This window comes from Rhipicephalus sanguineus, chromosome 4, assembly GCF_013339695.2.
Source record: "Rhipicephalus sanguineus isolate Rsan-2018 chromosome 4, BIME_Rsan_1.4, whole genome shotgun sequence".
Taxonomy (NCBI): Eukaryota; Metazoa; Arthropoda; class Arachnida; order Ixodida; family Ixodidae; genus Rhipicephalus; species Rhipicephalus sanguineus.
Window position 1 is genome coordinate 29,986,313 of NC_051179.1, and position 27,052 is coordinate 30,013,364.

Below are 27,052 nucleotides of genomic sequence, written 5' to 3' on the forward strand. Positions count from 1 at the left end.
ATTACTATAAACGACATTTATAAAATTACATCGTAAAAATGGCACTAAAAGACACAAGAGTGTAGCGAATCAAATAACTTAGGACTAAACGAATCGCAGTTTTCCAGTTACTAGAAGAAAGTGCACCTCTTCGATGGGTTCATCGGCGAGTTGGGCTTGCACCGGAACGCACTGGCGAATTTCGGCAGCTGTCGCAGTGGCACGTTGCACGACTCGCCGGTGCTGTTGACGGCGCACGTCATGAGGCAGTAGGTGAGGAAAAACACCTGGTCGTCGGTGTTGTCGAGGCCTTGCAGGCGCCAGTGGACGTGCGCGTGTCCATCAACGGTAATGGTCTTGCGGTACTCAGCGAACGACGTGTTAAGTGCCGGCGCCAACGGGAACAAGGCCGAGAGTCGAACCTCCCGAGGATCGCGCCTGGGCACTGGCGGCTGCTTGTCTCCACTGGACGTGGCGTCGCTGCTAGCGTACTTAGTGTCCGCTAGAAAGTCGCAGCTTACTCGTTCCGTGTAGGCCGGCGAGTCCCACCATTGCTCTCTATCGCCCCGGTTGTTGACGCGCACGCCATGCTTGTCGAACGAGCGCACCATAGACTCGGCAATGAGCGTGCCGAAGCTGCCGTAAACCATGGCCATGGTGCCGTTCAAGTAGAGTATGGGAGGCTCCATGGCGCCCAGCGACATGTAGGCAATGTTGTAGTAGTAATTGTATCGGCTTGGCGCGCCGTCGCCGAACCCCTTGGAATAGACGTTGATGAAGTTGTCGTGACCGATGAGGAGTCGGTAGGCGGCTGCCGTCGAGATGAAGTTGTTCACGAACGACGATCCGATAGCGGGGAAGTCCTTGTACAGCCGAGCCATGTCGACTTCGGAGAAGAACAGGTCCTCGGGCACCGCGTCCAGCGTAAGCTCGTCGATTTTGGCGATCGCCTTGTGCTTGGCGGTTTCGTCGATCCATTCGGCGTCTTCCAACTGCTGCTTGATGGCTGCCTGGATGCTCTGGTATATACCTTCGAGCTCGCCGCGCACGGTGCTGGTGTAGCGCGAGTAGATGTGCTTAGCCACGACGAGCAGACCGAAGTTGCCGGCCGTGTACGCGAGGCAAGCCCGCTTCCGTATGTGGCTGCCCACTTTCGGCTCGACCGCGTACCGTAACTCGGGCTTTCCCGAGAGTAGCCACAGGGTCGACCGGACGAATACGAAAGCTAAACCTTCCATAAGCGTCTGTTTCTTTTCGTCGTATTTTTGTAGCAGCGCTTGGGTGTTCTGCAGTATCGCTTCGTCTTCCAGAATGACGGGGCTGTCGAGAGTCCACGTGAACTGTGGACTGTGCAGTCTGTTCAGGCTGCTAAGCCAGTCGTCCGCCCGTTTGGGCATCAGCAGCTCGATTTCCTTGAGCGCAAATAACTCCATGTCGCGCGTGGCTTCAGGCGCTGTTTCGAGCGTGGCACCTATGATGTCCTCTACGGTGGTTTTCAGTTCCGCGACGTATGAGGCGTTCGGTGCCTCGGACCCCAGCAAGCGGCAGTGCAGCCCGACGACTTTGGCAAACGTTTGAGGTGTCCACGTAGGATCCACCCACTTCCTGGTCAATATCCCGCGACTGATGTGCAGCGTCTGCGGCCTTTGCTTGTACGCTGGACGAGCTCGCAACGTGAAAAGGAAGTTGAGTTTCCAGTTGACGGTCATGTTCAGCAACGAGAACAGCGCGTCGACGGCCGGTTGCTCCTTCTCCGGCCAATAGAAACCGAGATGCTGCTTGAAGTCTACGAAGATTCTTACATCGGCCGGCGTCAAATCGCGTCGCTGGGCGCAGCTCTTGAAGAAGTCCAACGCCTTGGGCACCACGGCTTTGTCGCTAGGGCCCTCCATCTCTTCAATGGCAATATTGGTCATATGGTTGAAGATCCTTGCGATCATGGAACGCTCGTTACGCTTTGGCTTCCAGGAGCCGCATGTGTACCTGTAGAAGTCGTCGCAGGGATTGACGCTAGTGTCCATGGCTTCCTTGAGCTCAGTAACGTGTATACGACAATCGGCCGTGTTGCAGTACAGTGTCGTGCCGTGATGACTCGCCCACATCAGGAACGCCAGCAGAGCCCCGCAGCCGAGTAACAGCGTTGTCACGGCGATGATGATCGTCTTAGCTTTTGACCGTTGTTGCACACGCCGGGGCGTCGCGCTAGGCTAGAAAATGAAAATAGAGGAGTCTTTGTTACCATATAGGCTGTAGCAACCACAGAAACAAGAAAGTTCGGCAGGCGTTACACTCTTGTAACGCAAGAAGGCGAAATCCGTGCTGCACATCGGTAACGTATCAAGTTTAGACCTCTGCGAGAAACGTGGGAGCCGTCGTTTGTGTTTCTGTGCGGTGACGCGGCGCGAACCTGCACGATAGTTGCTTACTAGCGTGACCCTTCGTCGCTTTGGACGAAGGATGCGCTAGAGTTTACTAGAACCGTTATGCGCTTGCTCTCCCATCGCCGGTCTCCCCAATGACCTCCGCGATTAACCTTGGCGCGCGCGCTGCCGGAGGTAACCACGGAGGCCGTGTCTCCGCTCTGCTGACGCCGCCGACAACGACGTGTCGCTAGTAGTTGTAGTTTCAGGTTGCGAAGGACGCTCATTTCGGTGACCCATGAGGGAGCACGGCTCAGCATCGTTGGGGGGAAGCGAAAGGGGAAGAGACGTGGAACACAGGCGCATGACTTTCAAAGAGTGCTTATTTCGAGTCGAACAACCACGCTTTATAGGCAACACTTATTGCAGCAATCGTCGCAAGTGCGCGGACATGCAAACATCACCTATTCTTACGCAGTTAACATGTGATGTGATTCTTTATTATTATTGGTATAGGGGTATGAGAGAGGAAAAGGAGGGAAAATGGGGGAAGAGCGCTCGATAACTGTGTCTGTGTAGGACACCTCAACCAAAACACTCGTGGGGGGAGGGGGGGGGGATGAAACGCAGGTAACATAACTCCTTACAGGAAAGGTCGATTGAAGGAAAGGGTGAAATAAAATGGTGGGAAGTCTGCGCTTGTGTGCCTACGTCTGTGTGTCCTTGTCACTTTGTGCGCCTAAACAGTAAATCAGTGCCATGTATAGACTCTATCTCCACTTTTCTCCCATCTTCCCCACGCTGGCCAGTAATGTTGAAGCCATGGTTCAAATAGCAGCCCAACGCTTCTTATATGTTGCACACTGTCTCTGCAACGGCGTCCGTCAATGTTTTCTGGCGGATTTGTTAAAAAAAGGGGGGGGGGGGTGCATACCACGCGAGCCGATCAGCAGCCTTTCCTCCTCTTTGTTTACTCTCTCGCACGCACCGTCGCGTTCCACGTACTCCACTGATCTTTTGAAGTGCCACGAAACAATCTTTCAAGTTATAAGATGTTGGGGCCATATTCTAAATGGAAGCGCGCTGACAGAACCATCCATCAACTCGATTTCAATGCATGGTTGACTGCTTCGTACCTGTAGTGGCTCCGGATCCGGGAAGAGATTGAGCCACTTGCCAGTTTCCTGGGGACAAACATATAATGGCGATATAGAATCTCAAAGATCTCATCACAAGAGTACAAACTATCAGAGCTCTTATCGGCCAATGTTTCTGGCCACGGACCGTTCTTTCGTTTCACGCTGTTTGCGGTAGAAATTACATGGACACTCGAGGCACATCGATAACATCGCCCTGCGCGTCGTATATTCTGTGCGAGTGAAAGCGATCGCGGCTCAAGCGGAGATGAAACGCGCCGGGCCCTCCGTTCCGCAAATGCGCGTGGAGGGATTCTTGGGGGAGGGGGGGAGGCTGCGTCGCTCCTGTAGACGATGCTTCATCAAACGGGCATGGTCGCGCGTGCGCTATCTCGACGGATATCAGAAGACGACTCCGGAGAGGCAGGCGACCGAAGCGCGGCAGCCGATCGCCTGAGCCACTACAGAAATAGTCTCGCTCGAGCACTCGGCAATGTTCTTCGAAGGCGGGGTCACCGGCCGTCCGGCTCATGACGTCAGTCGGTAGTACACGCCCATTGGTGCAGGCTTGTGTGCATCCGCCTTTGAGGCGGAAATGCCGCGGGCTTCTAAAGTTGTTTCCGACTATAGTACGTGCTACGCGCTCACCATGGCGTCTAACGTCGCCCGTCCGGCGCGATGCCTCTTGGATAGGATTGGGCACTGCTAGCGCCGGCAGCAGACGCAACCAAAGCGACCCGACCAATAGCGGTTCCTGCCCATCACGTGACTAAGGCCTATTTCTTCTTTACATTTTTATGGATGTATAGTCTGTTACAACCTAAGAACCAGTACAAGCTCCGCCCCCCAGAACTGCGACGCGTCTGTCATTCATCTGTGCAAGAAAGTGGTGCTAGGCGGTTTCCGTTCTATCCATAAGTGCTTTTTTACTGTCAGTATAAATAATTCGCATATAATGAATTAAAAACTCGTCGCCCCTTGCTAAAATGTCAAGTTTGGCTTAGCAGTGAAGTCGAAATCTTTGCTGGAATTTGTCAAGGAGTTCGAAAGCCAGCGACACCAACATGTGACTATATTGGGAATGTCACCGTCACCACATGCACGAGAGGTTGTTGACGTCACGTAAATAGTCCATTGCGATTGGATGGGGCAGCGACGGCCATGGGCAGTGCTTTAATTTATTCTTATGTTGTAACTGATCATAAGATTCAAGATTGTCACATGATGCACCCTCGGTGTTTTTCCTTTCCCCGTGGTTCCAACTTCGTCGCGATGTTCACGAGCGCGACTTACCATTTGAGTGTTTCCGGTCTGCGTAGCCTTGCCTTCATTTTCCTCCATTTCTTTTTTGTTCGGTGTGGTCTTCGGTGTGGACCTTGATGCCTTCGTCGATGCCGACCCTTTCTAATCACAAGCAAAAAAAGAAATTATACATAGAGTATTTCGCTGGCCTACTAATAAGTTAAAGCAAACTACTGCGACCGCGAATGCGCTGACACGGTAATGTTCTTTATTACGGTAGGCTAAGCATGCAAGTCCAAGTGCTACTTAGGGCTTCATTTATTTTAGTCTCGCAACAAATAAAGAGCAGGCAGAAAAACCTGCTTTGTAGATGAAGGTCACGTCACGAAGTCTTCATTTATCTATAATAGCCTTTAGACATGACTGAAGCTTGGGCGAGTTGGTGACAGTGCACTTTGAGGCCGGCAGAGGTCGGCGCATTTTCACTTCGCCTGTATCACTTTTTCCTGTTTAAAAAAATTGGTGTTGGTTTTTTACGTGGCAACACTACGATATGATTGAGGCCATGCCGTGGAGTGACAGACTCGCAGTTAATTTCGACCACCCGGCGCTCTTTAACGCGCTGCTGCTCTTGCATTTCGGCCCCACCGAGAGGTGGCCGCCGTGGCCGGGAGCCGAACCCGCGTCCTCGGGCTTAGCAACGTTTCTCCCTCTCTCTCTCTCTCTCTCTCCTGCAGTATCTTGTCGCCGTGAACGTCAAATATTTTTCGTGTCCGTGCAGTATTCCTTGCCTGTTTGCTGCATAAAATGTCTACGCACCGTCTGCGGATCACAGTGGATCAAATCTAAAACACAATAACGACATTGGCTTTTGGGCACTTTATATAATTATGTTGAGCGTCATCCACATTGGTATTCAAGGCCTCATAGAAGCCTATGTTTATGAAATCGTTCAGAAAATTATCGTGTTTATCGTCTCTATGATTAGACGTCATATAACGAACATTTCCCTCGTGAAGTAGAATAACCATTATAATTTTACCGGCTTGAATACTAATGAGCTGTTCACCTTAGATGTGGTCGACCCTGCACACGAAATTCTGTCAGCGTGCAAAGTGTTCCAAGAGAAATAATATTTAAGCGCACAGCCATACAAGGACAGCAGGCCCGTATAGCCAGGAAATTTTTCGGGGGGTGGGGGTCCCACTTGTTGAAGGCCTTGACTATTTGAGAAGAACAACTATTTTTATTTACTTTCGGTAAAACACCCCCTCCGTCAAAATTTCGGGGGGGTGGGGGGGCTAGGGCCCGGTCCTCCCCCCTCACCCCTTCCCATGTTCCTGTGTTGCCTTCTGCCATGTTTGTAGGGGGGGCGGAGGTTTGCGGGGTGATCCGGGACAACCGGGATTGCCATAACAAAAGCCTCCGAGATTGAAAGGCATGCGGAGACCCCATCAAAGCGTTTCGCGACTTTCCCGCTAGACGAAGGGTGCATGCGGCGTGGTACCGTGAAAAAAAAAAAAAAGGCAGATTCCCAACATAGACAAGCCTCAACTCGCCCCAGCAAGAAGTTCTGAAATGCATCAATATTGCAGATGAGTTGCAAATTATCTCTTTCATGTGTAAATGTTGATCATGTCTCACCAAGACGTCCAATTAGCCGCGTTAGTGATCCACGAGACCTGCCGCACCCATTTTCCAAAAGGAAAACGTGTGGTGCTCCGTACTTACCCCTTTCGATGGAGCTGCGCTGGACACGCTTGGTGCCTTGGATCCCACGCGCTTGCGCTTTTCAAGAGCGTGTGCTGCCTTGGCAGCCATGGTGGGCGACGCTACAACTCAAGCGCAGAAGCGAAGCATCGATACACCTGCTACGATAGTCGACCTGTGCGTAGGCGGTGACGTCCGACGAGGCTCGCGAACGCGCGTCTCGTGATCCCGCGTGGTGTGTCTTCTTCCTCGTCAGCGGCACGGGCAGTTTTACATTCGATTTTGTTAGGCGTTCGTCTTTGTTAGGCGTTCCGAAGGATGCAGCCCTGAGGAAGCAATGAGGAAGCCCTGGGAAAGGTATTTGCATCGAGCGGACAAAGCACTGGACGACACATCTGCCATGTGTCAACTTCATTTTGAGCCGAAGTATGTGCTACGGTACTACGTGCATATATAATTGAAGGGAACGAAGTACGCACACCGCGTGGAAAACCTTGCCTACGAGAGGACGCTGTGCCTACAATCCCGCCTAACTTGGCGTCGTATTTGACAAAGAAGACACCACGAGAAAGACCGACCCGAAAGAGAAAGCAATCGGGAAGCGTTCAAGGCGAGAAGAAGGTACGTTCTCGTGCCATTGGCGATAGTGTTCAAGCAAGCAACTGTGCCCAATATCTGATGAATAAATGTTCATGTACTTGTACCCAGTACCTGAGGAGAGTGGCTTCCTGTTTTTCTTATCTGTGGATTTTTACAGTGTTTGCATAGGAATATTCAATGCAGAAATGGCCAAATTACAGAGCCAAGGTACTGGAGATCTGCAGAAAGAATGAGCAGCTCCAAGTTTTTAAATGCTGTGAAATGTATAACATTAAGAGCTCGTGGTAAACTCCCGAGTGTGTGTCACGGTCAGCATCGGCAGTAATTTCACACGCTCGTAAAAGGCGTGCGTGACGAAAGTAGTGCCCAAGAAATGCAAAGAATCCAGTTTACAATTGATAGCCGCAAGACGCGTAAGATTTGAAAAGTTCGCCATCGCTGCTTATCACTCGTAAGAGCAATTTATTGCATCTCAAATTTGCGCAGCATCCCTTTCATGCAGTTTAATCGCGCGTTCGCGCGAGTTACGGCGACAGAGTTTCAGAAAAGAATGTTTTCTGCAGCTTTACTCGCACGAGTACTAACGGTCTTCCGTGTGTTTCATTTAACATCAGATAACTAGCTAACAGCAGAGCTGCATACACCATGCTACAGTGTTCTAGATGGTTACCATGCCTTACGCGCGCATGTAGGCCAACGCACCTAGCTCGCGCTAGTTTTTTTTCTTTATTTTTTATTGTCTCAGCAACATCAGCATCACCGTTTACACTGCCGAAATTTGCGTACATTTCCGTCCAGTGCATATGATAACAGCGCACAAAAAAGCATGGCATCAGTTGCGCACAAACGCCTCCGTCAGGCAGTGCCCTACATTTAAGTCGCTGGTGGCGCCACCACACATGTGACATACCCGGCGTCAAGCAGGGGACCCCAGCAAGCCCACTACCCTCTTCTAGCTCACTTTAGCTGCGCTGAAAATGCGACTGCGCTGAAACTTCCTCCGTGCCCTCTGCACGAGCTGTTGTGTTTCGGTTTCGGTTCTGTATTGCACTGTACGAATGCCATGGGGCGCCGCTCTGGCATTCCTGTTTTACCCAGGCGACGTGCAAATAAAAGAGTCTGTGGAGAGTACTCGTTGAGTGCGGACGTTTCTTCTGCTTCAGCGTTTCGCGCCAAACCGCGTGTTCGGGCTGGTTGGCGTCCCCGCCGGTCGCGTTGGTCACCGCCGGTCTTCGCCTGCTGCTGCGCCGGGACTACCAGCCCGCAACACAGCACTCACGTTTCCCGACGTATTGCCAGATGGCGTCCATATCTCACGCAGCGCCTCTTCTATCGTCTTTAGACGACATTTGCAGCGAAGCACGCAGATACGCGGCCAATTTTTTTTCCCCATTCTTTAAAATCTGGAGTCTCAAACACGCGGCCCGGCCCTCGCATGACTGTCTTCGTCCCGTATATCTTTTTTTATTACAGCAGAGCTGTTATGGTCGAGGTGTGTCGTGTGTCGTATATAGAAAATTGTTATCATCATGAACTGATACGCGCTCTCTTCATCCTCTTCGCTCAGAGAACACGTGCACCAATTTGTCCGGCGTAGGGTGCAATAACTTTGGTGGGCGAGAGAACGAGTGCAGAGAGAGAGAGAGCAATTCTTGGCGTACGGATATTCGAACCCGCCTACACACGATCCGAAGGCAAGCGTCGTAACCACTCGGCCATCCAGGCACTCTAGTAGAACAGAGCCTAGTGTATAGTATAGTATGTATAGTGTACTATAGCAAGGGGGTGGGGAAGGAAATTGAGGGTGAGGAGGAGGGAAAGGAGAAGGGGAGAGAGTAGCATAGGGAGAGAGAAAGAAAAAGAAAACAAAAAAGAAAGAGAATCGATGAAGAGGCAGAAAGAAATAGAGAAGAGGGAGAAGGAAATAGAAAGAGGAGAAGGAAAAAAAGTGTAGTGCGCAAGGGGGCTGTCAGCAATTTGCAACTGATTTCACTGGCCTGCCTCTAATATTGTACTTTTTAACCCTTGGCTTAAGATAGCTGGGACACCCTGTGTATGTAGATAAAAGGAATCTAAAGAAACGCTCCTAGACGAATTTTTTTTAGAGACCACCGGCCATACTACAGACATGTCAACAGCAACTTTAGTGCCCGTCTATTGCAAGTGCAACATGTGTGGCACTTTCCACGTCAGTCTTCAAATGCACAGTCAGAATACTGCGCTTCAGACATTCAAATAGAAATTTCCGCACATGCATCAATATAAATAAGTTTCTTTCACAGGAAACCGCATCAAAAGGAACAATACGAAGCCGCCCTTTTGTCGTCCTGTTCGTCTATCTGTGTATGTGGTTGTCGGCAGTATGTCATACGCATGATAAGAGTTCAGCCCAAGTCGACCTTCATTCAGTCCGTCGACATGTTAGGAGCGCATTGGTATATTTCGAGTAGGATCACCGAAAAAGTACACAGAAGAATTCAGTGCATTGCGGTTGCAGTTTATTGCACTGGCAGAGACGAAATCGGCGAAAGCGCTAATTGTGCAACATACTATCATTAACAAATGACCACTTCTTGCTTCCGCGCCTGTTTTATCCAGTCGTTGCTAAACATGTAACGCAGGTCGTCAAAAAATAGTACGCGTGACAACTAGTCACAGATGCCAATCGCGCACAAGCATGCTACTGTAAAGGAGCGTAGGACTACGCACAGCCTTTGATTGCAGTGTCGCTGTCGCTGCACAGAGTCCGTGAAGCAGCCGGTCACATGAGGCACGACGCGTGAATTGCTAGTGCCTGCTCGAGTACGGCCCTTACATTGGCGGTCAGAAAAAAAAAAAGAAGAAAAAAGAAAACCTGCGCACACGGCGATAAATTTTGGATAAGAGCGGCGAAGTGGCTCCGCACTGAGTTAGCCGCTGGCACTGCTGCTCAGCGCCAAATCTTGCGAAGAAAAGCTGTTGAATACATACAACAGCTAAACTGAACAACCAGAAAACGATATTCTAATAAATAAAAAAAAACGCGCTGTGAAAGCAATTACAAGTGATAGAAAATAAAACTAATTTCACAGTTACTAGAAAAACGTGCACTTTTTCTGCGGGTTCATTGGTGTGTCGGGTTCGCACTGGAAGGCACTGGCGAACCTGTCCATCTGTCGCAGCGGCACGTTGCACGAGTCGCCGGCGCTGTCGACGGCGCACGTCGTGAGGCAGTAGCTCAGGAAGAAGATCTGGTCGTCGTCGAAGTCGTCAAGACCGTGCAGGCGCCGTTGGACGTACCCATCCGTGGCGATGGCCTTGCGGTGCGCGATGAACGACGTCGTCAGCGCCGGCGCCAACGGGAACAGGGCCGAGAAGCGAACCTCCCGGGGATCGCGGCTGCCGGGTGGCAGCGTAGTGGGGACACCGCCTTGACCGCCACCGGTCTTAGAGTCAGGTAACAAGTCGCAGCCGATACGCTGCGTGTAAGCCGGCGAGTCCCACCAGTGCTCCCTTTTTCCCAAGTCGTTGACGAGGACGCCTCTCTTGTCGAACGAGCGAACCAAGCACTCGGCGATTAGGGTGCCGAAGCTGCCGTACATCATGGCCATGGTGCCGTGCAGGTATAGTATCGGAGGCTCCATGGCACCAAGCGACATATAGGCGATGTTGTAGTAGTAGTTATATCGGCTCGGCGCGCCGCCGCCAAGCCGTTTGGAGTACACGCTAATGAAGCTATCGTGGCCGATGAGAAGTCGGTAGGCGGCGGCTACGTCGATGTAGTTCCTTATGAACGACGGGCCGATAATGGGGAAGTCCCGGTACAGCCGAGCCAGATTGACATCGGTGAAGAAGTTCTCCTCCGGCATCGCGTTGAGCGTCAGCTCGTCTATTTTGACGGTCGCCCTATTCTTAATGGTTTCGTCGATCCACGCGGCGTCTTGCAGCTGCTCCTTGAGCGCACCTTGGATGCTGTTGTGGAAACGCTCGAGGTCGGCACGCACGGTTGGGGTGTAGCGCGAGTAGATGTGCTTGGCCGCGACGAGAAGACCGAAGTTTGCGGTCGTGTACGAGAGGCAAGCCCGCTTCCATATGTTGCGGTTCACCTCGGGGTCGGTCCCGTATCGGATCTCGGGTTTCCCCGCGAATAGCCACAGGGTCGTCCGAACGAACACGAACGCGAAGCCTTCCAGGAGCGTCTGCTTCTTGTCCCTGTACTTCTGCTGCAGCGTGTATATGTTCTGCAGTATCGCGTCGTCTTCCAGAGCGACGGGGCTGTCTAGCGTCCACGTGAACTGGGGACTGTGCAGGATGTTCAGGTGCTTGAGCCAGTCGTCGGCCCGCTTGGGCATCAGCAGCTCGATCTCCTTGAGCTTGAACTGCGTGTCGCTCGTCGCGTCCGGCGGGACCTTGAGTGCGGCGTTTATAATGTCCTCCACTGTGTTCTTGAGTTCCTGGATGCTAGAGGAGGACGGCGCCTCGACCCCGAGTAGGCGGCAGTGCGATCTGACGGCTTCGGCGAATGTTAGTGGCGTCCACGTGGGATCCAACCACTTGGTGTTCAATATACCTCGCCTGATGTACAGCGTCTGCGGCCTCCGTTTGTAGGCGGGCAGCGCCCGGAGGTGGAAGAGGAGGTTGATGTTCCACGTGATGGTCATGTTCAGCAACGGCAGCAGGGCGTCTATGGCCACTTGCGGCTGCTCCGGCCAGAATAAGCCGAGCTGATGCTTGAACTTCATGAACACTTCGACCTCGGCCGGCATCAGGTCGCGTTCACGGATGCAGCTCCTAAAGTATTCCAGGGCCTTCGGCACCACGGCTTTGTCGCTGGAACCCTCCTCCATCTCTTTGATGGCGTTTATGGTCGATTCATCGAAGACTCGCGCCACCATGGACCTCTCTTTATCCTTCGGCTTCCAAGAGCCGCACGTGAACTTGTAAAAGTCTTCGCATGGTTTGACGCTGGTGTTCATGGCCCCCTGAAGCTCGAGAATGTGCGTTAGACAATCGGGCGTGTTGCAGAACTTTATCGTGGGTTGAGAAAAGGCCCACAGGAGAAATATCAGCAGGGATGCGCAGCCGAGAAACAGCGTTGTCGCGGCGACGATGATGATCACTTGTATTCTCTTCATTCGGATGCGGGACATGGTGCCACTCTAGAATATAATGAAGAGAAAGAGGGGGTCTTGTAGCTAATTGGCGCTCAGCTACGCGTAGGTATAGTTGAAGAATTTAAGAACAGTGTCAATTGAACGTCCCGAAACTAAGCAGTACGCTAGGTTCTATTAGGTGGAGGGGAGGGGGGGAGGGTTACTTGGGAATAATTTTGACTGCCCTAGGTTTTTAACTCGGCAAGGAAGGAGCCTATGATCTCGCATATAACTTCTGCGGCCTTTCTTTTGACGCTGGTAGGGATGTTCTAATCACAGCCCATAGACTGCGGCTCTATATTTGCCGATTGTTCATGATCGTAATGCAGTGCGCCCCAGCCGCAGCGTTGTCGAACGCGCGCGCCTTTTGCTTACGCCATCCTTAGCGTTACTGTGAGTGCGCTGCGAATGAAAACGCGAGGAGGGAGCTGCAGGTGAATGTTAATAGCGGCGTCGGCGTTGCTGAGATGAAACATGTGAGGTGACGGAAAAGGTATAAAAATTGCAACGTATCTAATTTTTTAGCTCTCTTTAGATAAATTGCGATGTGTTCAGGAACATAAAAATAAAAAAAAATGTTCGGCAGATCCCACGCCTTGTGGGAATCAGTTTCATGCGAAGCCATCAGTGAGTAGTTGCTTCTGCTACATCTTTTGTCTTTGAGCCAAACGTTACGACGCGGATCGACGTGCTTTTTCTTGAATATTGGTTTGCTGAATCATAGGAATACAAATGAAATGTTTATTAGACTTCTATAGAAGCGGAGCCAACACTGGAACCACAATTTACGTTAGCCCGGCATGACGCCTGTATCATATATATACGATAAATAGTTAATGTTTATTGTTTTGTTATAAAATTAGATAGCAGCACTGCTACCATAATGACGTTGCACCGACATTACACCGGCATATGGTCGTTTTCCGAAACACTTTCAAGACCCGCCGTAGCTCTCCGGTAGAATACCCGACTGCCACGCAGAATGCTTGGATTCGATTCCTGTGGGAATCCTGATTTTCATTCTTTCTATTCGTCGGGTCAACACTGCCGATGCCGGTTTTTCTTAACGCTCTCGCATTTAAACTGCCGATGTCTGTTCTCGCCGTTCCTGGGAAGATATAAACTGTCAATCACCTGTGGCGCATACCCGCTAACCATGGCCTGTAGTATACGGGTATGTGCCACATATGTCTGGAGGAAAGGGTTTAACGACGTACGCGACAGGATTTTCGCGTTACACATGTCGTTACCAGGCAGTCATATACGTCAACCCTCTTACCCTCGCCTGCCAATGTTGGTCTACACACCAAGCTAAGGATGCGATCACGAGAGCACCCAGACGTAGGCGGCTAGATAGATAGATACGTAGATAGAAACGCTCAAAATGCCTGAGGTTCGCTAAGAAATGCTTCGCATTTAATAAGTGTGGGGGCAGGCTGCTATACGGGACACCTTTCGAAGCCAGTGGCGTAGGCAGAAATTTGTTACGGGGGTCACGGCACGACCTTGATCTGAAGTGGTGGTCGGGCAGGCAAGTCTGCTCGAGCGTCATCTTGTGCTCAAGATTTCGAGGGGGGAGGGGCAGGAGCCCGTGCCTGGTGTGCCACCGCTTGGCGACGCTTCTGCATGAAGCACTCGTATTGTGAATAGTTAGCAGATGTATTCCAGCTCAATGAAGTCTTCACTGGATAGGTGCACGGCAGTCGCAATTTGTTATGAGGTGTTTCGTAAATACTGGCTGGCAAACCTCTTATTAAAGTTGTGTTATGCGTTTGAGACGTGGTGTCCGTTAGTAAAAAACAATGATTTCCGGGATACACCGATTTGACGATGTTCCCAAAGGTGCCGTAAACATGCCTATGTTATTATGTGTTATTATGATCCTTGGCGGTCTGAAGGGTGCACATGTTAAGAGGCACCACGATGCGAGCAATATATATATATATATATATATATATATATATATATATATATATATATATATATATATATATATATATATATATATATATATATATATATATATATATATATATATAATGTACACAGGGGCCTTGCTTACCTGCATCCCTTCCGGCGGTTCAAGTAGGAATTCGCCCCAGATCTTAGAGCTGTCCTAAAGACAAAAGTGAGAGAAATTGTCACTAACATAGTCTAAAACTTTCGCTCGCGAATTGAGAAATCGAGCATCGAGATCTCAGCAGAGCCATCAAATTTAAAAATTCGACGCATCATTTTGTATGTTACCGGTACACATCCCGAAGGCAGAGAGAAAAGCATCTGAATCTAGGTATACGATTTGAAATCGTAATTATTTAACACAAGCACGCAAAATACCGGATCTCTAAAAGAATGTCATAGCGTTGTTTTAACAGCGTATAGACGTTGAAGCGTGGAGAAACCCCGTCGGTCGTGTACAAAAACTATCATCATCATGAACTAATTAACTCGGCCGGCACGCGCTCTCGTCGTCTTCAACTTCTGCTTCGCTCCCAGAACACGTGCACCATTTTGTCCGGCGTGGTATGCGATAACTCGGATAGGTCAGAGAACAAGTACAGAGAGAGAGAGAGAGAAAGAGTGAAACTTTATTCGAGGGAAAGGGGGATCCTGGAGCTTCTATGGCTGGGGTCCTATGTCCAGGGCTCCACTGACCTTAGCTGCCGGCCGGACGTGATCCAGGAACGTTAGCTGCACTCCCTGGTTCGAGCTGGCGAGTTGTGGCTCCCGCTGCTCCTTACTAGGTATTAAGAGTTTTGCCGAGAAGATTGGCTAAATCGCTTGGAGCACCCCCACGAGATGTGGTATAGAGTCGGTCTATACCGTCGCACCACGGACACGCGGCCGGGTAAAACGTTGGCTGTATCGCGTGTAATTTAAGTATAGATGCGGGAATACGTCCGCCCGAATTTTTCGAAGGTCACCGGCCTCTTCCCCGTCGAGGGATCTGTGAGGCGTACCACATTTTTGTCGTGTGAAGCGCTGGTGAGCAAGAAGCTCCCTAGGTAGAATAGGTACGGTCAACGAAATAGAGGGATTCTCCGCTCGGTTACAAAATGCGCGAGCTAGAGCGTCCGCTCTTTCGTTGCCCTCGAGCCTTGCGTGCCCCGGGCACCAGATCAACCGATGGTGGCGAGTGAGTTTGGGTGCTAGCAGCCTCAGCGCCATAGCGGGAAGGCGGCCGGTTAAAATGAGCCGACAGGCATCCTCGGAGTCGGATAGAATAATTGACGGCTCGCCTTTACGCTCCTGAAACCTTACGGCTAAGGCTTTGGCCGTCGTCTCTGCCTTTGTGGCCGAGGTCGTGCGCACGGAGGCACTCGTCAGCAGCGTCATGTTGCCGAGAAAGAAATGAAAGACAGAGAAAGAAATAGACAGGGAGAGAAAGAGATAGAACGAAACACAAGCAAAAAAGAGATAGGAGCATACAGAGAGCAAGACAAAGAAATATTGAGAGATAAACACAAAGAAACAACGAGAAACAAGGAAGGCCGCCCAGCTGCTCTGCTCCTTCAGGCTTGGCACCGCTTGTGCGAAGCTGAACTTCACACAGAAATTATGATATGTGGCGTAGTGGGTACGTTGCTTGTGTACTTGTCCCAGAAGAGTTTATAACGGGCTCTAGAATGCCGCTATTCCAGCTTTCGCTCTGACTGTGCTGCGCTTTCCGCGCAGGCTTGGAGTTCTTTTTTTTTTTTTTTTCACTTCAAGCGTTTTTCATTTTTTTTCTTTTCTTTGTTACTGTATCGCAGCTAAACGGAGAGAGACGAAAATGTGAATATCATACTAAGCGCAGTACACCACGAGGGCATTGCATCTCGACTTCCTGCCTCCAAATTTCGTTCATTATAAGAAATTACAATGATCCTCACTAAAACAATGCAAGTTCCTTATCCTGAAGGGATAAAGACGGTGCACTGACGCAGCCATCACCCATTTGCTTGATGTAGAATGCGTACATCATCACTTCCCTTCAGGATAATTGACTTGGTTTTCTCGGAGACAATCTACGGTTTCTTTATCATGAGCAGGTGATTGGACATTATGGTGATGCATGCACACGTTGATCGCGTTATCTCGGGACGTTCTTGAAGAAAAATTATGTGCAGCTTCAACCGACAATGTCGCGAAGGCTGATCACCAAGCACCAGCATCAGAGCGCCTCTCCACTTTCGCCAACGCTCGGTGCGCCCCTCTTCCTTTCTCACCAGCACCACCTGTGCTCGAGAGAGCGCTACCATTGGTCGACTCCTTTCACCGGCGCAGCCAATCGCGCTCCTGCTCTCCTTCTCTCTACTCAGCTTCACAGACTGAACTCGCTACAATAGGCTTCCCTCTCACACACATAGCTTTATCCACACTCTCCATCTCGTCAGGTTTCACTCACGCAGCTCGCCCCAAAAATTGCGGACGACGATCAGCTGGGATTAACCTCGGCTTTAAAGGGTCTCCAAACCACCGATACGTCGAAATTCAATTGGGCTCATGATGACTGAGGGGCGCGAGAAAACGGCACACAACGAAAAGAAGTACACGGGACGACGCGCTACTAGCAACTGGAATATTTTTATTGCAGTTGTGCACGAGTAAAAAAAAAAAGAAAAACACGCAGCCGCGAGAATTTTTCGGAACGATGCCGTAGCCGCGGAGTTACACGCGTTTGATGATCCAAAAGCGGCCTTTCAACGGCTCGTCTCTCCTCCTGACTGTGTGCTGAGAGAGCGGCGAACGCGCGTACCTGCGAGCAGACAAACAGGTTCTCTTTGTTCCTGACATGACCAGACGCGAACGTTGACGTCGCGGCCAACACTGGGTATTACCGAAAGGCCCGTGGGGGAGAAGGAATTGTTTTTTTGGAATTTCTGGCGCGCCCGCAGCTCTTAGCGCTATCGCATTTGGCATTGTTCATCGTGACGGCATTCTGAACTCGATGCGCGCCTTTATTTGAAACGTTAAATACTTATCGCAGGTGGTTTAGGGGCCCTTTAAATAGCCCCGCTATTAAAAGCGTTTCTCTTCTAGAATGAACCAGTTGGAAGTTGACACCCGTCCTGTTCATTGTTTTCATTTTGTGTCTGCGTTTTGTTTGCGTCGTAAAGTTTTCTCCAAATACGAATCTTCACCAACCACCTCAAATCAAGATCCTTCACCAACTAGCTCAAATCAAGATGAATCAGTTCGTGAGGCTGACTCACCCTGGGCGCGGTTACATTTCCAGCGGCGGGAGTCTTTAGAGTTGACGTGAGTTCCCCTTTCCGCTTTCCCGTAGAACGAGTTGTCTGTCGCAGGCAAGAATATAATAAAAGAAAAGTTGAAGAAGGACGCCATGAGCTCCATTACAATGACTAATGTACGACACGCATTATTAATATCTTCGCTACCTGCGTCCACGTTCGCTGACATGACTTCACCCTGCAACACTTTTTCAGCAAGGTCAGAAAACGCTGCCGATCGGTAGTCGAGGCTCCCGAGAACACGCAAGCCAAACATAGCGCAGCACGCGGCCTCGAAATAACAATTCTTAAAATCAGCTAGAAATTGTTTTCTCTTCTTTCTACAAATGATGTCATAAACCCAAATTTCAAGTCATTGGCTGGTTTGAGCACCGTGAGCTGCATAGTTACCGTGGCCGCCGCGGGATGGCGGCACGTGCCCGCGCTCGCGATCACACTGTTAATGAGCCGCGTGTTCGAAGAAAAAAGGAAAATAAAATGCTCAATGTCATGACGTTCGCGTTACGTAACTTCTTTCCCCCGTGTCATCCCTCCCTGCTTAGCTTGCAGCGCGCTCGTCGGGACGAGAGAAGAGAGAAACCAATTACAGCGTGCGACAAATCTCTAACTCCACTCGTACTTTACGGATTCTAAGAATTTTTGCGGCGGTCGATTCGTGAGGCAATAAACTCCTTCATTGAAATTATTCGATGGTTACTTGGAAAAGTATTGCAGAGCCCCTTTAAGCATATTTAACAACAGCAATCTGCTAAGTGTCATTTAGAACTCTCTTTTGTCGCCCAGAGTGTCCTTTACCTCGAAGTGTATATATATATATATATATATATATATATATATATATATATATATATATATATATATATATATATATATATATATATATATATATATATATATATATATATATATATATATATACACACGCACACCTACGTCTTATTCTGTGTGAAAGTAAGTTTCGTCACAACTTGCACAGGCCACAGAAGCTGTGTTTAGGATACTCAGTGCAGTGAAGCCAACTGTATGTAGAATTCAACAAGCTGGTGCTTCTGAATATTTTGCGGTATCGAATCCGGAACGCAGCGGCCGCATTTTCGATGGAGGCGAAAATGTTTGAGGCCCGTGTACTTAGATTTAGGTGCACGTTAAAGAACCCAAGGTGGTCGAAATTTCCGGAGCCCTCCACTACGGCGTCCCCCATAGTCATATCGTGGTTTAGGGGCGTTAAACCCCAACAATCATTATTATTATGAATATTTTACAAATAAGTGTATTATTCTCAGTGTATTTCCGTTATTTATTCACTGTCCATATCCAATCAAGCACTATAAGAATTGGCATTTCTGGATACAATTTTTCAAAAGATACAGGATGGAAAGGGATAAATATATGTGAGCTCGAAGGAACTAAATCTAGTTGCAACGCAGAAGATTCATTAGTTAACTCACTGCAATAAGAATCTCAGGCATGATAATGCTGTATTTTATTTTCACCCCTAATTGCCTAAAAAAGTAGGCAAAATGCATGCGTACTTGGCATTACACCAGATTCGTAATGCACAACTAAACGAATGAATATTGAGTGAGAAAGAGAAGTCTTTAATGAAGAACACAAAATTCTGCTGGCGTTTAAAAGGCCCTTCCATGCCGCTCCGTATGAATATTGAGTGGTATCCTGTAGACATCTAGGTGGACCTTCACTGATTCACGAGCAGGTAGCTCCACGTTCAGGTGCCTCGTGAAACCGTACGCTGTGCCAAGAAGCTTAGTCGAACACAGTGGTGACCCGTCGTGTGCAGTGTCTTGGGAAAATGCATGCAGCAGTCGACGATAACGGTTCTGCTGTTCTGCTCGCACCAAATCAACCGAATAATCGCGAATAAATCATCATTCGGAAAATTGAAGAGATAATTTCCCCGCACAAAACACTTTTGTCAAAAAATCAAGTCCAGCCCTTGTTAAATGGGTGCCGCAAAGCTATACAGTGACCTGCGGAGAGGGGGGGGGGGGGGGCGAACCCCTCCTTAAAAAATGGAGCCCCCCCCCCCACTATCTTTAAGAAGCCCTGCGCGAATTAGAGCAACCAATATTGCGTTGCGTACTGCGTGTTTGACATTTCTCATCGAGAGCACGTTCGATGTTGCGCAGCCTCGCACACAATCGCACATACCAGCCAAACGTGGCAGATGACAGAAGGCGCTGCGATCGCATTACGGCAGCTCCCTTCGGAAAGTACCCTCGCACCATGTCCCTTCCGCGTGTACTATAGTACATAGCTCGTCACTCACTCCTGCCATGATTGTAGTAGTTGCAGCCGTTGTAGCATCTTTCGTCGACGACTTGGACTCTCTCTCTGTGAGTTCCTTTCTCGTCGGTTTTGGCTTTCCAACATTCGGTTGGTGGCCCTTGTGTTCACGAGGAAGAGAGAAAGGCAACGATATAGACTTAACTTCCTGACCTCACTTCTCGCGCTCCAAGTCTAGAAGCACATGACAAACACTATGTGCATCGTTATAGGTGACCATACATCGCTCGTTGACAAGAGACAGCAAAGAAAAGCCCATGAGACCGCTCTGTGTTTAAAACTTATTACGTATTCGCACCTGCGAAATAAATCAACGCAGTTTGTGGGCTAAACGAACAATAAGCCATGCCTACGTCGTTCTGCAAGCATGGTGACCTCCCCGGCGAATGCCTTTGGCTCCTCCGCCATCTTGTTTGGACAGCAAAGGAGCGCACTTCGATGCTGTATCCACGATGCCCTACATTTGGCAAGCTTCGTCTTCAGATGGCCGCGTTCCGCTTAGCTGTCTATATAGCCGTCCACGGGGAGAATCGAAACGCAACCGACGTGCGATACGCATAAAGAACTTGAACTCAACACAAAACAGACGTATAGTGAACAAATTTACGCATGTGTTGCCAGATTAAGATGTGAAATCGAGAGTCGGACAGAAACCCGTCTGGTCGGGAAAAGGCATGATGACAAGTAAATTAAACGCCGACCACGAATGTTCCCATAAGAGCAAGACGTTTCGGCTCCCGCACAGGAACCTTGTTCACAAATCAAATTCACGGGAGCCTTGTTCACAGATTTTGATGTCTAATAGCCTAACCATAATTATACGCAATAATGACACTTCGCGCTTATGTTTTACATTATTGACAGCCGCAACGGAGCGCACAGTCTACGGCGAGCGGAAGAAGCACAATCAATCGCACATACGCCATTGGTATACAGATCACCTCGCGAAAGAGTTTGAGCGCAACTCTGCATACCTTACTGTTCTTTACGCGAAGCCGAACAAAGCTGAAAGTGAAGCCTGGTTCACGCATAGCCGTTGGCTGGTTCAGAAACGAAGCAAACTTTCGTACGCGCCGGCGAGTTCACTATACTCGGTTACGAGCTAAGAACAAATGGGTGGTTCCGCCCAGACAACCGTGCCTATAGCCTCCATTCACCTCTCAAAGACAGGTTTCCACCTGAACTGTAAGTACTTTTCAGGGGCGTAGCCAGAAAGATTTTTCGGGGGGGGGGGGGGGGGGTTCAACCATACGCTATGTATGTTCGTGCGTGTGTTTGTATGTGTGCGTGTATATATACACATGCAAACTTAAAAAAATTCGTGTGGAGGGGGGGTTTGAACCCCCCAACCTCCCCCCCCCCCTCTTGGATACGCCCCTGGTACTACTTCTAGGCTAATGAAATACTACGCGCATTAATAGTTAAAGTTTCGTGCATGGTTACTACCTAAACTATTACGTTTGGCTTAAAATCAGCGACGCAAACGTGTGTGTGTATGGGATAGTTAACTATCTGAAACAATCGAGGAATGCTTGACGTCCCGGAAATGAGTAAGCACTGTTGGATGGAGCATTTATGCAAATAATCTGTCATTTATGCAAATTCTCTCGATCGCTGTGGGCAGGGCTGACATTTTTTTATTAGGTTGTAACCATTTATGGTGTGGCGCAACTGTGGCCGTGTGGCTAAGTTATACTGTGCTCTGCGTATTAAACCTCCCCCTGCCACAGCTTTGGAACCGTAATTTCTAAGAAGACAGCACGCATTAACGGCTTGCACCTTTAGGCGAGAGAGGGGGAGAGAGAAAGCATAGAAAGGCTGGGTCTTAACAAAGGTACTGCGCCGTGTCGCCTCAAGGCAGACAGAAATTAGGTGCCTTTTTCCTTTCCTCAATAACCACTAGAGAAGTTCCTATGGGCTAGCCATGCTCAGGGAAAAGGAACTGCGAGAGAGAGAGATAAACGAAGAGGAAAGGCAGGGAGGTTAACCAAGCTTTGGCTTAACCAAGCTGCGAAATTTCGGAAAAGTGCATGGGGCTATTCAAGAATCTGTCTGCCGATCGAGTCTATCTTGACTGCGACAACCCCTGGACTTACTCGTTTCCCTGAACTGGCGGACGAGCTTGAAGACTTCCTAGATCCTGCTGAGCGATTCCGCTTCTCCGCTGCAGCGCGGGCGGCCATAGTGATCGACAAGGGCGTTTAGAAGGCGGATGAAGAAGCGAGGCTTCTGTCGCTGCGTTGGGGTCGACGTGTGCGGTGACGGTCGATGAAGCGGCAGGCAGTTGGTTGGTTGGTTGGTTGGTTGATCCTGGAGGAATGGCACAACCCGCTCGCGAACCGTTGCCTCGCGATGTCGCGCGCTAGGTCTTCTTCGTCAGCCATCAGCGCCACCTACAATCATCGTCTTAATTGCGATGATATGTTCTGCCGCATACCGTATTTATAGTTGCGGCAGCTGCAGACAAATCCTATATCCATGTCTACGTATTTTTACTAAGATACATGCAACCTTATACAGCGACACTTGTCTCTAGTGCGGTGGGAAACCCATAATGTATACCACGCATGCAACGTGGTGGTGCCAGCATTAGTGATGCAGAACTATCGGTAAATTGGCTATCGATAGCATCGATAGTTTTTTTTTTAAACTGTCGATTAGTGTAAACAAACTATCGATACTGCTAATATCGACAAACTATCGATAGTGCACTCGGTAATACCATGGTCAATATTACTAGCGATATTACTGCCACGCGTGTTTATTGCTTTGTTTTGATGTATTCGGGTTTCACCCACGAAGATTGTTAGCAATGTTTGACACAGACCGCGCCGTAATGTTTGAGAAGCTTCACGATTGTTTGTTTGAGATCATTCTGTTAAGACTACGCGCCGGACGCGAATAGTCAAGCTTATTCGAGAGCTTACGCGAGAACCAGCGATAGCGCTGGAAGGTTCGATGACTGATGTGTAAAAGACGACGCGTTCCACCGATGATCACATTATTGGACGGCCGACGACTGTTCTTGCCGCTATCAGTGCGAAGCGTGTATCGCTTGTATTTTGAGTTTTGATTTTCTGGGCACAAGTTCGCCCATATAAAGAGCTCCGTATTTGCCAGTCTTGCTGCAGCATTCCTTACCGTCACAATCACGTGACAATACTATCGATAGTGGTGTGAATAATGATGCTGTTGCTGGCCGGCCATATTGCAAAAATATTTGCGACAGCCCATTATCGGCTTCTCTGAACTTATGAGCAATTTTTCGGCGAGAGAAATAAATTATTTCAGCGAAAATGGCGGAATATGTCGATAAATAAATTCATATCCGAAAGCAACCATGTCACACCTTACAATTAACAAACATAGTTCTTGATGGTCTTTTTAATTTTGAAATCATAAAATGCAATATAAATTCGAAGCCGCGCAGTTCCGCTGCAGCTGAACAGTTTGACTTTATGATCATGTGTCAGCAAAGCGCTCTGCTGAATAACACAAGCATGTCAACTTCGTTGCCCTTCATCCTGCTTCTCCGGCTCCACTATCTACCATGCGCGCGGGTAACCAAGTTTATGCTGCAATTTTCTGAGCCATCGCTTCTCCAAATTCCGAACTGAACACGCGGCCGAGCTTGCATCACAGCAGTGGAACCAGATATGCAACCGACTTGGCGGCAATCTACATATGAATAACTCGTGGTCCCTGCTTCGTCATATGTTAGATCCATGCTCCTCGCGCTCTGAATGTACTAAGCAAATTACGAAACTCTTGGTTGAGGTAGAGAAGCAGGGGCAAGACCTTGAAGCCGCTCTTAAAACCCCGTATTTCTCTGACCTAAAGCGAGAATCGTTACGTACCTCAGTGATGGAAGTGCTGCTCCAATTGCTCCAAACTGCTCCAAAAGAGAAATGCTGCTCCATGCTGCTCCAAACTGTAATTTTTGTTAGTAACTGCTCCGGAGCTGCTCGGAAATGGCGTTGGTAAACTGAAAACAATGAACTTTAAGCACACGATCATCTAGCGAGCCTAAACGAAACAAAACACAAGCTTTCTACTATCATTCTATACTCACGGACAACTTTTCTTGGCCATGAAGAGAAGGCTGCAGAGCCAAACTACGCGTGTGGTACCACTGAAGAGTATAGTCCCACAAGGGCGTCCGTGTTTTCTCCGTGAGAATAAATACCAACAACATTACTCTATTTCCTACGGGACACTGTTAGAAAAGAGGCGCAGCATGCACCAAGGAGATATAAAATTTATATCTGTTTTAGTTCGCGCAACGTCATTTCACGTTTTTGCACGCGTGAAAACGTCGCACCTTTTGCATGCACCTCAGAGCCAAAATAGCGTCTTCGTCTTCAGGTGAGCGCTCGTCACCCTCTAGCTTTTCCGATGACTCGCCGAAGGAGCTTCTGACGAATTTCACTAACAAATGAATGACTATGCAGACGAAGCAAATAGTATGCAATGTTATTATTCGACCATCGCCACTCGAATAATCGAACAGCCGCCACGGGAGATACGGAAGGTTCACAAACTGAAAAAAAAAATTCGAAATGCGCGCCAAACCGGACTACTTTGCAGAGCAGTACATGTTCAGTAGCTCTGCCCCCGTAGCCTTTCCTTCATTGCCAAGAAAAGCTGTCCACGAGTATAGCATGTATAGTATGCTAGCATGGAGTTTCTGTACTAGCTCCATACTAACATACTGACAATGCCACAAGTAGCGGCATTGTTGATATACCTATATCCGATTTAGCTGCATATTTGTACCTGACAGGCATACTATTTTGGTAAAATGTGTGTGAGATTAGTTCGATATTTACTTATAGGACGAGTCTGGTGTGTGACTGATCACATTTATCACTTTGTCAGCTTCGACCTCATTTTTGCCACAAGAAATGGCAAGGCTGTTTTTTCAACCTATCCGCACTTAGTTTCTGTTTTGTTTTTTCTTTTTGAAATTTTAAATTCAGGCTATTTTGGGGAAATATGAAAATAACAGATTGCTTTGCTCTATTACCGACTATAAACTGTGGTACGTGATTGTGGTTTCTTTTACAATTTGCAGCTCAGCTTTATCGGTTTTATATAATTTCTGCCACAAGTCCCCGAAAAATTAAAGTATATAGCTCATCTTACTTAGTGTTCAGTGACCATCCATCTGCTTAATTATTTGTTTTTGTGCAATTCGCAGTGATAATTGTATGTGCAATATGTTTAATAATAAGTATAAATACTTATGAGATGCCTAAATAATGATTTAAACTCCAGGAGTCGTTTGGAATATTTTGCCATCTGCTCCGAAAATGCCAATAGCTGCTCCAAACTAGCGTTTTTTCGGCTCCAGAATGTGCTCCAAAAAGCAAAATGTCGCTTCCATCACTGCTACCTATACAGGAGCTACCAGCCCAGACTTGGATGCACCGATTGCAGAGACGGAAGTGTGGGCTGCCCTAAGCAAACTTCGCACCACATCCGCTGCAGGACTTGATGGAGTTACAAACAAAACACTCCGAAATTTAGACACCCAGTCTTTTGACTCCCAATTGGCCGCTCTTACCAATTACATGAATCAACAATGGGAGCAGGGCACGCTGCCCCAGGAATGGAAATCAGCTAAGGTGACTTTCATCCCCAAAAGTAATAAACCGTTAGATCTTAAGAATATGAAACCGATCTCTCTTACCTCATGTACAAGAAAGCTGATGGAGCATGTAATGCTAAATCGCCTTAACCGCTACACGGAGAAGGAAAAACTCTTTCCCTCCACCATGTATGGCTTCCGAGCGGGACTCTCAACTCAGGATGTCATGTTACAGCTTAAGGAGGATGTGCTCAATCCAACTTTCCCACACATCACCAGAGCCATCCTCGCATTGGACCTGACCAAGGCCTTCGGTAATGTGTCTCACTTCTCCATTTTACAGTCTCTTAGCGAACTAAACGTTATCGATAGTATCGATAGTATCTAAAGCTATCGATAGTATCCATGGTACTATCGATACTTCTGCATCACTAGTTACGTTACAGTTCCACCGATCCTCAATGGAACGGTGGTGTTCCTCCGTTCCTCCAAAAAGGAACTAGTTCCTGGAACGTCGTTCCGTACAACGCTGCATTATAATGGCAATGTTAGCTTAGTTGCATTTGCGTTCCCTTTCCTGAAAACTCGGGATCTCGCTACTTTGCTATCAAGGTTGACGTGTCACACCGATAATGCGCACGCCATTCGCGACCTGAAAGCTCACGGCGTGCGGTGTTAAAGCAAGGAATTGCTTGCATGATATAATACTTCCTTCCCCAACACAAGTTTTCATATTCGCTTCTCATGCTATTACTTGTTTCAATTTAATATCTGGGATTTTACGTCCCAAAACCACGATATGATTATGAGGGACGCCGTATTGGAAGGCTTCGGAAGTTTTGACCGTCTGGTCTTCTTTAGCGTGCACTGACATCGCACAGCAAATGGGCCTCGAGCACTTCACCTCCATCGAAATGCGACCGCTGCAGCCGGGATTGAGCCCCCGAGCAGCGTAACCGCTACACCACCGCAGCGGACTTGTTTCACAAGTTTGCGAGATCATCGAGTTACAGGGTACAGACGAGACAGATTAACGTCAAAAGCTCTATACCTCGGGCTACCTCTAACTTGACCCCAAGTAGCATTTCAACACTGTGGAAAGCCTGAATGACGGGAAGAACGCAGCAGCACGTCACCAATAATCGCACATATTCGCACGCTGGCGCCTGATAACAGTTCAGCCTAAGTCGTACCTTCATTGTCTGTCGACATGTTAGGAACGCATTGGTATATTTCGAGTAGGATCACTGAAAAGTACACAGAAAAATTGAGTTCCTTGCGGTTGCAGTTTATTGCACTGGCAGAGACATCGGCGAAAGCGCTAATAGTGCGACATACTATCATTATCAAATGACCACTTCTTGCTTCCGCGTCTATTTTATCCAGTCGTTGCTAAACAACATATAACGCAGGTCGTCAAAAATAGTACGCGTGACAACTAGTCACAGATCCAAATCGCGCACAAGCATGTACTTGTAAAGGAACGCAGGATTACGCACAGCCTTTGATTGCAGTATGACGGTAGCTGCGCAAATTCCGCGAAAGGAGCCGGTCACATGAGGCACAACGCGTGAATTGCTGTAGTGCCTGCTCGAGTACGGCCCTTACATTGGCGGTCAGAAAAAAAAAGAAGAAAAAAGAAAACCTGTGCATACGGCGACATACAATAAATTTTGGATAAGAGCGGCGAAGCGCCGAAGTTGCTCCGCACCGAGTTAGCCGCTGGCACTCCTGCGCAGCGCCAAATCTTGCGAAGAAAAACAGT

General features: G+C 48.7%; 2 protein-coding genes across 2 annotated transcripts; both read right to left on the minus strand.

Annotated features, from left to right (window-relative positions):
* Positions 1 to 110: 110 nt before the first annotated feature.
* LOC119391110 (neprilysin-1) lies at positions 111 to 6,538 on the minus strand. The gene is made up of 4 exons (XM_037658785.1): positions 6,449 to 6,538; positions 4,769 to 4,879; positions 3,476 to 3,523; positions 111 to 2,186 (listed from the first exon to the last, which is right to left on the minus strand). The coding sequence occupies exons 1-4, from the start codon at positions 6,536 to 6,538 to the stop codon at positions 111 to 113; spliced, it is 2,325 nt and encodes a 774-aa protein (XP_037514713.1).
* A 3,563-nt stretch (positions 6,539 to 10,101) lies between these two features.
* LOC119391111 (neprilysin-1) lies at positions 10,102 to 15,495 on the minus strand. Its single transcript, XM_037658786.1, has 3 exons — positions 15,421 to 15,495; positions 14,222 to 14,275; positions 10,102 to 12,165 (listed from the first exon to the last, which is right to left on the minus strand). Exons 1-3 carry the CDS (start codon positions 15,493 to 15,495, stop codon positions 10,102 to 10,104), a joined length of 2,193 nt encoding a protein of 730 aa, XP_037514714.1.
* Positions 15,496 to 27,052: the final 11,557 nt, after the last annotated feature.